This window comes from Sitophilus oryzae, unplaced genomic scaffold, assembly GCF_002938485.1.
Source record: "Sitophilus oryzae breed Bouriz unplaced genomic scaffold, Soryzae_2.0 scaffold_1500_pilon_pilon, whole genome shotgun sequence".
Classification (NCBI taxonomy): Eukaryota; Metazoa; Arthropoda; class Insecta; order Coleoptera; family Curculionidae; genus Sitophilus; species Sitophilus oryzae.
In genome coordinates this window covers 879783-893040 of record NW_022146171.1, presented here as the reverse complement: position 1 = coordinate 893040, position 13258 = coordinate 879783, and the positions used below count along the sequence as shown (strand labels likewise).

At 33.3% G+C, this 13258-nt stretch overlaps 1 protein-coding gene across 1 annotated transcript; it reads right to left on the bottom strand.

Annotated features, from left to right (window-relative positions):
- Nucleotides 1-5631: 5631 nt before the first annotated feature.
- Nucleotides 5632-6995, bottom strand: LOC115878091 (myosin regulatory light chain 2-like). Its single transcript, XM_030894449.1, has 4 exons — nucleotides 6840-6995; nucleotides 6544-6702; nucleotides 6205-6488; nucleotides 5632-5951 (listed from the first exon to the last, which is right to left on the bottom strand). The coding sequence occupies exons 1-4, from the start codon at nucleotides 6840-6842 to the stop codon at nucleotides 5786-5788; spliced, it is 612 nt and encodes a 203-aa protein (XP_030750309.1). The 5' UTR covers nucleotides 6843-6995; the 3' UTR covers nucleotides 5632-5785.
- Between the last annotated feature and the right edge of the window lie 6263 nt (nucleotides 6996-13258).

The window sequence follows — 13258 nt, the reverse complement described above, 5'->3', positions numbered from 1 at the left end:
TTTAGTTCTGTAAACAATCTCCTGTTGAACAGTGATTTGGCAATATTGAAAAAAAAATGGAATAAAAGCATGAAATTAATACATACTAAGGGCTGGCAAAGGTTAGTCTTGGGTCGAGATTTCCGTATGTAAGAAGAGTACAAAATGCGTTTATAATGTACTGAACAAAGAGAGGACAATAAACACGTTGCCAAACGTATGAAATAAACCGAGAAACTGTGCACATCGTTAAGAGACGTGGAAGGGAATATAGCAGATTTGTCGCAGTTGACCGGTCAATACCTCTGTCAGTACTTAAAGTTCTAGGGAAAGGTGTACGTCATGCGTTCAGCTTCACGGTTTAATTACGTCTCGTGATACTTAATTTGTTTATTTATTAAGCTGTACGCACACTGGAGCGATCACGGCCGCGATCACGATCACGATCAGGGCAGCTGGTGGGGGTATACTTAAATCTCTGATCGTGATCGTGATCGCGCCAGTGTGCGTACAGCTTTAGCGAGTCGTTGTAATTTTCCCTATAGCTTGATTTTTTTAAGTGCAAGCTAGAAGCACTTGCATTTTTGGTAAAAATAAGTGGAATTGAGTGGGTGTTCGATAGTGGTCGCGCTATTAGAACTCTGAATTCAAAAATCGATATCTCAAAATCTATTAGAAATAATAGATTGTAGTTTTTTCAAGAACTTTGTTAATATTTCTGCTGTATTTTCTTTGTAGACAGTATGTGAAAATCTTTATCAATAAAAAAATTGCACAATTGCTGAAAATTGCTATGCTCTAAAATTAAATGGATGGATTGTTTACAATTTTTGAATGGAAAAAACAACCTTATCGAATTTTTCTTATGTAAACATATTGTAAAATATCCGATCTTGAAAATAAAATGAAGTTTCAATATCTAAAGTGGTTCTTGAGTCATGGCCTGTTATGTGTTAAAAAGTTGAGTTTTTAAATTATCGCGATTACTGACGTTTTCTCGTTATAAAAAAATGACACCCTAACGGTATCCTTATAATTCCATTTCAGATGCTCAGAAACATGTCTAATGATTTTATCTAGTTATCTCTGGAAAAAAAAGTCTTTTAAAAACGGTTTGCGATCGTGATTTTACTTTTCTTGATAGGGAAAGGCGTATCGGCAACGCCGCAACAGCACACAGTCGCGCGTCACGTCGGTCGGTCGCATTTCTCTCACTCCGACTTAATAAGATTCCTATGCGATTTACTTCTACACATGTAAATGCCGACCCAAAAGTAACAGTTGCCAGCACGGTATATGTACTCGTATACAGGGTCCGGCAATAGTGCGTCGGGCATCTGTAGCTCCTAGAATAAAAAACTTGAGAATTTTGTTTAAGTGCAAACCTAAAGTATGTACCAGGATGAATTTAAGGAAAATATTTTAACTTCTATAGGGTGGCTCAAAAAAGTGTGAGTGGACCTGGATGATCTTTTTTAAATGGAACACCTTGTATATTATTGCATTTTTGGCTTTCTTTCAGATCACTTTACATAACCCTAAGATATGAATAAATAAATTTCGATTAGTTTCAGATATATTAAAAAATAAATAAAAAATATATATTTTTCAGCCCTTCTTAAAAAAATTATTAAAAATACAAGAACTGTTCTGAAATCAAGACTATTTTAGGTATTTACTTTAGATGGTCTGTACTTACTTTGTCATAAATATGAAAATCGTAAATCATACAGGATGTTCAAAATTCTACGCCAAACTTTCTAAAATATAAAATAATTTTTCTTCGTTTTTTTAAATGGAACACCCTGTATATTATTTTTTCAGTAGACGGAGAATTAAAAAATGAACATTTTTTGTATTTAGAGTATTTCAAAAATTTTAACGGTTTCGCAGATATTTGCGGTTTTATATTTCATACGGCATTTTCCACAGTAAATTTTTATCAAAGCCACCCAATTATTTTTCTCTGGTATTTTATCATTGAAAGCGCCATATGAAATAATACTGCGTGTATCTACGAAACCGTTAAAAATTTTGAAATACTCTAAATACAAAAAATGTTCATTTTTTAACTCTCGATCTAATAAAAGAAGAATATACCGGGTGTTCCATTTAAAAAAACAAAGAAAAAATATTTTATATTTTAGAAAGTTTGGCGTAGAATATTGAACATCCTGTATGATTTACGATTACCATATTTTTAGCACAGTAAGAACAGACCATCTAAAGTATATACCTAATATACTTTTGATTTCAGAACAGTTCCTGTATTTTTAATAACTTTTTTAAGAAGGGCTAAAAAATATATATTTTTGATTTATTTTTTAATATCTCTGAAGATATATCATATCTTAGGGTTATGTATAGTGATCTGAAAAGAAGCCAAAAATGCAATAATATACAGGGTGTTCCATTTAAAAAAAATCATCCAGGTCCACTGACGCTTTTTTGAGCCACCCTATAGAAGTTTACATATTTTCCTGAAGTACATCCTGTTACATACTTTAGGTTTGCACTTAAACAAAATTCTCAAGTTTTTTATTCTAGGAGCTACAGATGCTCGACGCACTATTGCCGGACCCTGTATATGTACTGAAAAATAGAATGTATGAAATAAAAGTCAAATAAAAAATATCGCTTCAGTTTCAAATTCAGGCGGATTGTATCGCAGTAATTAAAAAAATAGTGACCTGTTAAAATTATAACACTTTATTAATTTTTAAATATATTGCGTTTTTAAAATATTTTTTTTTAACAAAATATAACACCAACACACCAAAACACTTTACTTTTAACCCTGGACGCGTGTTTTACTAACCATGTTAGCATAATTTGCTATTGTGGTGAATTAAGCCGGGATTCCATTAGCCAACACGACGTGATGCCACGCGATGCCACGCTATCCCACGTGTTGCGACGTGGAAATGGATGTACCCATTAGGTAACAAGTGTTAACACGCCTGAAATTTTTATTAGAGTTAAAAAAGTTATCAGTAGGGTTACGAAAATACTAGAAGTATCGATACCCATACCGATATTAGATTATAATCATAATACCAGTACACCAATATATTCAGAATCGAATATCGATATTATTAAATCAATCTTTTAGGGATCAATCTTTTGTTGCCGATTTTTTCTGGATCTATCTTGTTATATCCGATGTTGAATCGATTCAAATATCGATTTATTTTATTTTTGGGGCATCCCTACATCAACTACAAAAGTAGATAGCTGCGGGACTAGAGAGGCAAGCGGCGAACAACACGCCGCGGCGCACCGTAACACACGTCGGTGAGATCTGGGACCGAAGAATCAACCACCACACGTGTCATAGCGTGTTATAGCGTCGGATGGCGTTGTGTGTTGCCTAGTGTGTACACAATACATGTAATTAAATGGAAAAACATACGCACAGATCTTCATGACGTGGGGTAGCATGGCATCACGTGGTGTAGAGTGTTGGCTAATGGGGTCCGGGCTTTAGTGTTTTATTTTTCTGATGTAAGCAGTGGCGTAGTATAACCAGTGGACTAATATAGACGTGGGCAGAATCGCATCAGCGAGGCCCCTTTGCTTTGGTTCCCAAGATCTAGGCACAAAATAAACGCTGTGGATACAGTGAAAGCCTACCAAATCTATTTTACCAAATATGCTTCGGCACGACATACGTACTTATGATAGTGAAAAAAGTGAAAAAATATAAATGCCCGGTGGGAGAATATTGAAAAGCATATAGATTTGAAAAAAGGTTTTATTTTGTAACTTGAGCGATTTAATTTTTTACAAAAGTAATATTCTTCTTCGGCTTTTTGCTTTAGTGAAGTCTTCTAGTAAGGATTTGTAATTGATTTTTGCAGCTAAATCTGCTTCAATTCAGAGTATTGCCAAAGCAGACAGTCGGTCCTGCTTCATACTGTTTCTTAAGTAGTTTTTTTATAATTTTTAACTTAGAAAAACTTCTTTTTTTGGAAGCTGTACTTACAGGCATAGTCAACATTATTCTAATAGCAATATAAACATTGGCATAGATGTCTTCCTAATCATTTGTAAATAGGTATTGAATACTCTGATTGGCATCTCTAATAGAGTTTGACACTAAAAGTTGTAGTTCTTCGTAAAGCTCATAGATTGTATGGCTTTGCTTTCTCCATCTTGAAGTACTGCACTTAAATCATTACAGCGCTTCAAAAGCTCGTTATTTGGCAAATATTTTAAATTATTTATGTCGTACAAGTATCCAAAATTATTGTAATATTCAGTGAATGCAGTAAATCTTGTGTTAATCTATTTACTTTGTCTGGTAAAGTTGAATATACTAACAACCTACGATGCTGTTTTTCGCCATTGCTCAATTTTCTGGTATAATAAAAATTCAAAAAGTGTCTTCCATTTTAATTTTTTGGATAATATTCATTATTCAGATCTAAATTTTGTTGGTCTCATTGGACTAAATCATGCAATTTGGCCCACCCTGTACAGAGCGGCCGCTATATAGGGTCCGGCAATAGTGCGTCGGGCTTCTGTAGCTCCTAGAATAAGAAACTTGGGAATTATGTTTAATCGCAAACCTAAAATACGTACGAGGATGTATTCCAGGGAAATATTTTAACTTCTATAGGGTGGCTCAAAAAACTGTGAGTGGATCGGGATGATATTTTTTTTAAATGGAACACCCTGTATATTATTGCATTTTTGACTTCTTTTCAGATCACTTTACATAATCCTAATATATGGGCAAATATATTTAGATATCTTCTGAGATATTAATAAATAAAAAATAAATATTTTTCAACATTCTTTAAAAAAATTGGCGCCGGGAGGCACGTATAGCCGCCCATACTAAAATATGTTAATAAAAAGTTGGTAGGCAGTTCTTTTAGTTTCAAAGTAAAGGCATTTTTCCAATTTTTTTATCTTAAAAACTGCGACTTTGACTGATTTTGATGTTATTACAAATTTTCTTGCAAATATTATTCCTAATCTTAAATTGAAAACCGCGTTTCGCTAGCTACTGTAATTTTGAAGTTACGATTTTTTAAAATTTTAAGCGCCTCTCATACCCCCTTACCAACCCCCCACCCCCACCAAAAACTAATGGCCAGATTTTCCGGTGCCACTTACTCCGTTTTAGCGATACCGCTTTGTAGAAAACCAAGGCTACCGGTGGCTATCCGTGACCGTACTATTCGTACACGAAATTCTAAACAAAAATCGGTACCCAAGGCCAGAAATGCCGGGCCGGTATATGAAACCATTTTCATTTTGTAGTCTAGGAGGCATAACATCGGCATTCTTTAGTCGTCCGTCATTAGGTAACTAGCTGGTAATTGATGGAATTGCAAATACTTTTGATGTGACTATTTTATGCCCCTCCACATTCTAAATTTAGAATTCATATTTTAGAACACTACAGAAATAGTCTAAAGACCATCTATAACATGCGTATTGGCAAATGTATTTTCCAGTCAAACCATGTTTTTCCTCTCCACCTGACCCGGCCAGGTTTTCAAAAATAGCTTCGACATATTTTACCCAGTCGTTTCAAATTACGTTAAAAATAGCTTACTGGAATTTATGCGTGGCGATAGAGATGATTATAGACATTTTAGAATAAAATACTAATTAATATATTAAAAAAAAAACACCGAATAAAAATTTAATTATTTATTATAATGATGGAATAAATGTCAAATGATATAAGAGCAATATAATCACAGGGTAAAATATAACATAAATTTGTAGATTACATTACAGAAATAAATTAAAAATTAAATGATAAACAGAATTTTGGTGTGCCTATTATTTATGCAGCTTCACCTTCTCCTTCTTCATCGGCTGCTGATGTCAATAAGGTAATAAGGCCTTGTGTGTCTATCCTTCCACGGTCATCAACGTCGATTGCGTCGTAGGCATCGTCAACTTCTTTGCCGGTGAATTTGTCGCCCCAGGTCATGAGGGCATGACGGAATCTTTAAAGAAATATAGGATTTTATTTTTATTTTTTTTATTATAGGTAGATATTATTTTGTGTTGAGTGGGTCTTTAATGGTTTTACATTGGGGAACACAAGGGTCTATTGTAACCTCAAAAAAATTGAAAAGAAAAGACAAGTTGAAGTAAAGTGAGTCTCCAAGAGGAAACTTCTGGTTTACCACGCTTAAACTCATAAGATTTTAGTCCATGAGTAGTTAGTTATAGGTAGTTAATGATTGGTTTACTTACTTTTCACCATCGATGAAACCATTTTCATCGAAGGATTTGAATGCGGCAACGACGACATCGTCATCATCGGTACCACCAGAATCAGCCATACGACTGCCGAACAATCCCAACAACTGGGTGAAGTTGATTGGGCCGGGTGCTTCACGAACCATTTCGTCGAGTTCCTTGTCATTGGCGATTTTGCCTACGGCATCGAAGGTAGCTCTCAGATCTTCCTTGCTGATGATACCGTCTTTGTCGTGGTCCATTAGTTGGAAAGCTTCTTTAAATTCTGCTACTTGGTTCTTAAAAATGTTGCGATCGTGAGTATGGAGCTATTGAAAACGGTTAAGTACGTACCTGAGAGAACATGGAGAAGACATTGGATCCAGAGCGTTTAGCTTTTTTTGAAGAACCCTTTGACGAAGATCTGGTTTCGGCGGCTGGTGCTGGGGCTGCCGCTGGTGCCTCGGAAGTTTCTTCCTTCTTCTTCTTCTTGATCTTCTTTTCTTTGTCCGCCTAAGCAGAAATTTAACAACTTCATTTTTATATACTTAATTCACACAGATAAATCACTTTAACACAATTAAAGCATAAAAATATTTCGTATGCTTCGAGTCTATATGCGCATCCTGAATTATCCAACACGGACTCACCATTTTTCGTTGTTCTCAGTTCTCCAAAAACACCAGCGACTGAGAAAATGTTATTTACGTAAAGACTTAAATAACTTCAGTGGTCTGTTGCCTAACCTTCTCATTTCGCGCAGGCCTTATATAGTGCCAGCTTAAAATAGACCAACCCCAGTATCCTCCTATTATATCTAAATATTTTTAACTCAAACTCGTAAAGACTGCGAAATGATTGAAATAAATAGAGTAGGTACTGGCCGTTTTAGTCTTTATTTCTAATTAATTTAAAAAATATACAGGGTGTCCCAATATTCCGTGGATATAGAACTACATACTGCGTATTTTTGGAAACAAAATAAATTTATTGGACACAATGTATATACAAAAATGCTTCGTTTTTCCGTTAGAGAGCATCATACTTTAAAAAAATAAACACTTTTTTATGATATTTTAAAAACCGATATTCCGATTTGAACTATTAATATACAGAATGAGTCTTAAATAAGTGCAAATATTTTTAGTGGTGGTATATTTCGACCTCGGAAACACGTCTTTGAGGTTTTTTGGCGAAATATTATTTTAATTTTAATATTAAAATATTGGCGTTTTAATTTAAAATATTAAAAATTTGGCGTTTTTTGAAAAATTTTTGGAAATTTTTTAAATTTTTAGTTAAAGAACATAATATCTTCATAACGTAACAACATAGGTAATAGATTAGATTTATAAGAAAGAAAACCCAGAAAAGATTCAGTGGTTCTCAAAATTTAAGCAAAAAATATATTTTTTTTAATTTTCAAAGTAAAATATCTCGATTATTTTGGACTTTTTTGAAAAACGGTAAAGAGAAAATATGTTTCTTTTATCGAGATCTACCAGCCCTGAAAATATTTGCATTTATCTAAGACGCCCTGTATATAAATAAAATTAAAATAAACACTTCATACTCATTCTCAATTCTCAATTTTACGCTCAACATGTCAAATAGTAATTTTCCAATTCAAGTATTGACCTATTTGTGTTCTATTTAATTATATTAGAATTAATTATTTTGAAAAAAAGTCTTCAAAATTTATAAATTATTGATATTTTATATTACGTTCTAAGGACTAAATTCAAAATTATGATTGAATAAAAAAACTTTCATTCGCTCTCGTTGCATATTTACTATATTTATAAAACGCAATCACCTTCAAAAACCATTTTTTAGGTCAACTATTTGCAGATATTGTTTTCCTCTATTTGACATAAGGTGATATACGTTTTTGAAACTAGAAGTATTTTTATTCTTTATTTGTTATAAATATATTTGACGACTCTATACCGGGTGCGTCTCAAAAGTGGCTCATCCCTATAACTTTTTTATTTTTCTAAAGAAACGAGATTTGGTATGTTAGTATATGACTTAAATTAGGATTGACTGACGTATTCAATTTTTTTCGGTCACTTTCTGTTGTACCGGAAATGACTACAACTTTTTATTTTTAAATGGCACCCTTGGAATGTTTTTACTTTATTCGATATCAAATGATACTCTGAATGTCACGTCATATAATGAAATATCATATGACGACTTTTGACATTCTCACTTTAGCTCAGGGCCGATACATCGTTTTACATGGGTGACCTTCAACAAATTAGAGACAAGCTGCAATTTTGCATGGAGCTTCATTTTGTAAATCTTTAAACATCCTGAAATCCCAGCGATGAACCGTTTAGCACGTCACCCAAAAACCACCCCTACAAGGGGTAAAAATGGCCCTTTTTTTACTTTTTCTTCAATAACTCTAAAACTACGAATTTTAAGAAAAAAGTCAAGAGTAAAAAATTGAAGAGAAAAAAATTTCCTACCACATAGCTAAAGAACCAAAAATTTTTAGAATTTCAGTGGCGCAGGTGCGAATTCTTTAATTTAGGAGGATTGGTTTTAATAATAACCCACCATTCTGTGTTTAACTTCAAATGAAAGCATTTTTGAGATAAATCTCGAGACCAAAAAATTTATTAGGATACAAGTTCCTATAAAAACGATCTTTTTAATAAAGATAAGTTACCAGTGGCGGAGATATTTTTTTAAAATGTGCGTTTTTACATTTTAAAAACAGTGAATAAGAAAAATTGCAGTTTTACAAATAATTTCAAATGAAATAGGTATATTGAAGAATTTACACGTTTAATAACAAAATAAGAAAAACCTTAGCTCAAAAATAGGATAACTTACCTTAAGGATAGTCCTCATTCATTTCCACATTTGTTGGGTTCATACATGTAATGCCATTGCATTGACCACATGCCATAGTACAGGTGAGTCCCATTCGCTTGTATGTGCATGCTTTTTTACAGCCTCCCGAAGAGCAATTGCAAAAAATTTTCTCTAAAACCCATGTAGGAGCAATGAGCTGGTCTGAGTGTATTGGATTCATCTCTCGATTTTTCAGATTCCAACCCCAATCTTGCGGTGGTAAATTGTTATTTAACCAAGCCTGTACCCTGCGATATTTTCAGATCTGTTTTCTCAATACTATAATTATATATCACTATGGTAAAAATGTCACTGTTGTTTTTGATGGCTATGAAGAGATACAGACCAAAATTGTGGAGCAGAATCGCAGATCTGCAGGTAAAAAAATGGTACCAATTGTACCTTTCTCGAATTTATCTGCAGTGAAGGTACCAAAGGCAGATTTTTTGTCAAACAACACCAACAAAAGCAACTTCATTCGTGTGCTCGGAAAAGTATTGTTGGAAAATGGAATCAATGTTAAATTCGCTGATGGTGATGCCGATACTCTTATTGTAACTACAGCGGTCGCAATAAATGACAATTTACCAGAAGGGACCGTAGCAGTAGTTAGCGAAGATACGGACATTATAGTGTTACTGATTCATTATTGCCACAAGAGACTGTTTATGATTCGTCCGGGAAAGGTATCAAAACCAAATAAAATAATCGGCATATCGGCCTTACAACAAAAATTGGGGGATCTGAAGAATGTGATTCTTAGTGTCCACGCTATATCTGGTTGTGACACAACGTCTGCTGTATTCAATAAAGGGAAGATTAATTTAGTGAACACCATGTGAACACCATCCAGAAGAAAAAATTATGTGAGCTATTAAAAGAATTTTATAATCCCGAGGCTACAAAGGAGAAGTTAAAAGAAGTTACATCTCAGTTTTTTATAGCAGCATATGTTAAAAACTTGACAAAAAAGTAGGTTTGGATAGTGCCAGATAGATGCTTTATCAACAGTACGTAGCTAAACGAAATCTTAATACCAACTTTAACTTGGCATCATTACCACCTACCTCCAGTAGTGCGAAATATCATGGACTTAGAGTTTTTCATCAGGTAAGTTAAATTTATGTTGCATTCAAATGTTAAACTAAATTCTCATTTTTAACTTACATGTACAGGGTGGTCGAAATTGGTCTGTTTTAACAGAGAAAACCTATTTCCTGACTAGATAGAGCATAACCGACATAGATGTCATGGGCTCGATTTCTGAGACACGTTTAATGGCGTAAACCGCCTGTTGATATTTTCACTGCCAATTGAGATACGAGGTCTTTTTGATTTTTTTACCATTTTGCAAATTGCCCATAACTTTTTTATTTCGCGGAATAATAAAATTCTGTAAAAACGTTCTTTAGGCACTTTTTTAAGCACAATCCAGTGGCGTAGTCAGCTTTTTTCTATGTTTGCTCTTTTTGTCAGAAATAATAAAAAATATAATTTTTTAAATGGAAATCATAGTTGGTTATAAACTTAAAAAAAATGATGGCGTTTAACCCTTTCCAACAATATAAAGTTAGGGGTATCTATTTCTAAGAATGAGAGAAATATTAGGTTTTTTATCTTTATCTCGAAGCGGGCCTTGATTTTGTGTTGACCTATTTGCCTAATTATTTTTTATCACAATTTAATATTCTATATTATTATTTATCTGCATAATTAAACACTTTTGAAAAGGTAAATTTACATATAAAACATTCTAGATTAGTATTAGTAATTACAGTTGAAATCGATACAATAAATAAAAAACAAGACTAAAAAAACGTCTTTTTTGTGTGGCGAATATAGTTTTCTAAAAAAAATCCACAAAGATGTTCAAACTGAGCACCTCCTTGTTGAATACACAATAAACATTTTTTGCGCACAGAGTTACAACAATTTATTAGGCGAACAAGTGTAATAAGTCCAAAAGCTTGCCTAGTAATCTTCTGCAATTCTTCCCTTATAGATGGTTCTTCCCTTATAGATAAGGTCTTTTAATTTCCCCATAAAAAACCTTGAAAGGAGTTAAATTACAGAACCTAGCAGGCCCAGATATGGGGGCCAAGTTATGGGGCCCTTTGTTCCAATCCTATCTAAATTCTCCTTTTAATAGTGCAGTTGTAACCCTGGCGTTATAATTGTAAATGGTAATACTAATATAGAATGTTGATTTACCTTTTCAAAGGTCTTTAATTATGCATTACAGTTGAGGGATGGAACCTTTGGTGTTACTCAGCAAAATAAAACACAAAATCACCATAATACACCAAAACACTTTTACTTTTACACTGGACGCGCGTTTCGCTAACCATGTTAGCATCATCAGCAGATGAAAGTTTTTAATCATCTATGGATTTAGTGTTTTATTTTGCTTTAATTATGCAGATAAATAATAAAATAGGATATTAAATTGTCATAAGAAATAATTAGGCAACTAGGTCAACACAAAATCAAAGCCCGCTTCGATACGAAGATAAAAAACGTAATATTTCTTTCATTTTCAGAAATAAATACACATAACTTTATATCGTTGGAAAGGGTTAAACGCCAGCATTTTTTTAAGTTCATAGCCAACTATGATTTCCATTTAAAAAATTATATTTTTGATTATTTCTGACAAAAAGAGTATAGAAAAAAACTGACTACGCCACTGAATTGTGCTTAAAAAAGTCCATTAAGAACATTTTTACAGAATTTTATTATTCCGCGAAATACAAAAGTTATGGGCAATTTTCAAAATAGTAAAAAATTAAAAAAGACCCCGTATCTCAACTTTAAAAAATTAAAAAAGACCCCGAACAACAAACGTGTCTCAGAAATCGAGCCCATGACATCTATGTCGGTTTTGCTCTATCTCGCCAGGAAATAGGTTTTCTCTGTTAAAACAGACCAATTTCGACCACCCTGTACAGGCTTGGTTAAATTACAATTTATCACCGCAAGATTGGGGTTAGAAAATGAAAAATCGAGAGATGAATCCAATACATTCAGACCAGCCCATTGCTCCTACATGGGCTTTAAAGAAAACATTTTGCAATTGCTCTTCGGGAGGCTGTAAAAAAGCATATACATGCAAGCGAATGGGATTCACCTGCACTATGGCATGTGGTCAATGCAATGGCATTACATGTACGAACCCAACAAATGTGGAAATGAATGAGGACTCTCCTTAAGATAAGTTATCCTATTTTTGAGCTAAGGTTTTTCTTATTTTGTTAATAAACGTGTAAATTCTTAAATATTTTATTTTTATTTCATTTGAAATTATTTGTAAAACAGCAATTTTTCTTATTCAATGTTTTTAAAATGTAAAAAACGCACATTTAAAAAAATTATCTCCGCCACTGGTAACTTACCTTTATTAAAAAGATCGTTTTTATAGGAACTTGTATCCTAATAAATTTTTTGGTCTCGAGATTTATCTCAAAAATGCTTTCATTTGAAGTTAAACACAGAATGGTGGGTTATTAAAACAATCCTCCTAAATTAAAGAATTCGGACCTGCGCCACTGAAATTCTAAAAATGTTGGTTCTTTACCTATGTGGTAGGAAATTTTCTTCTCTTCAATTTTTTACTCGTGACTTTTTTTCCTAAAATTCGTAGTTTTAAAGTTATTGAAGAAAAAGTAAAAACGGACCATTTTTACCCCTTTTAGGGGTGGTTTTGGGGTGACGGGCTCAACGGTTCATCGCTGGGGTTTCAGGATGTTTAAAGATCTACAAAATGAAGCTCCATGCCAAATTTCAGCTTGTCTCTAATTTGTTGAACCTCGGCCTCTATAGGCTCTGGGCTGCTTAAAAAAATCGTATTTTAAATTTCAATCTAGAATGCCATGGGTGTGTTAAAAACACTAATTTTTAATCAAGAAGCCTTGGAAAAATAGATTTGATCGTCTGTTTTTAGTGTCTTGTCCTGGCCTGTTAAAAGATGCCCAAATCGTATTTTTAATCATATCTCATTTTTTTAAATAAAACGGCGATGGCTCATTAGTATATTTTGAAAAAGCATTTATTTTACGAATAATATGATGCCACACACTTGGTATATTTCTAGTCAAAATGTCGTTATGAACTCCGCATGTACAATTTCAAATAAACTATATGCGAAAATGTCAAAAGTTGACATATGATATGTCATTCTATTCAGAGTGTCATTTTCTATCAA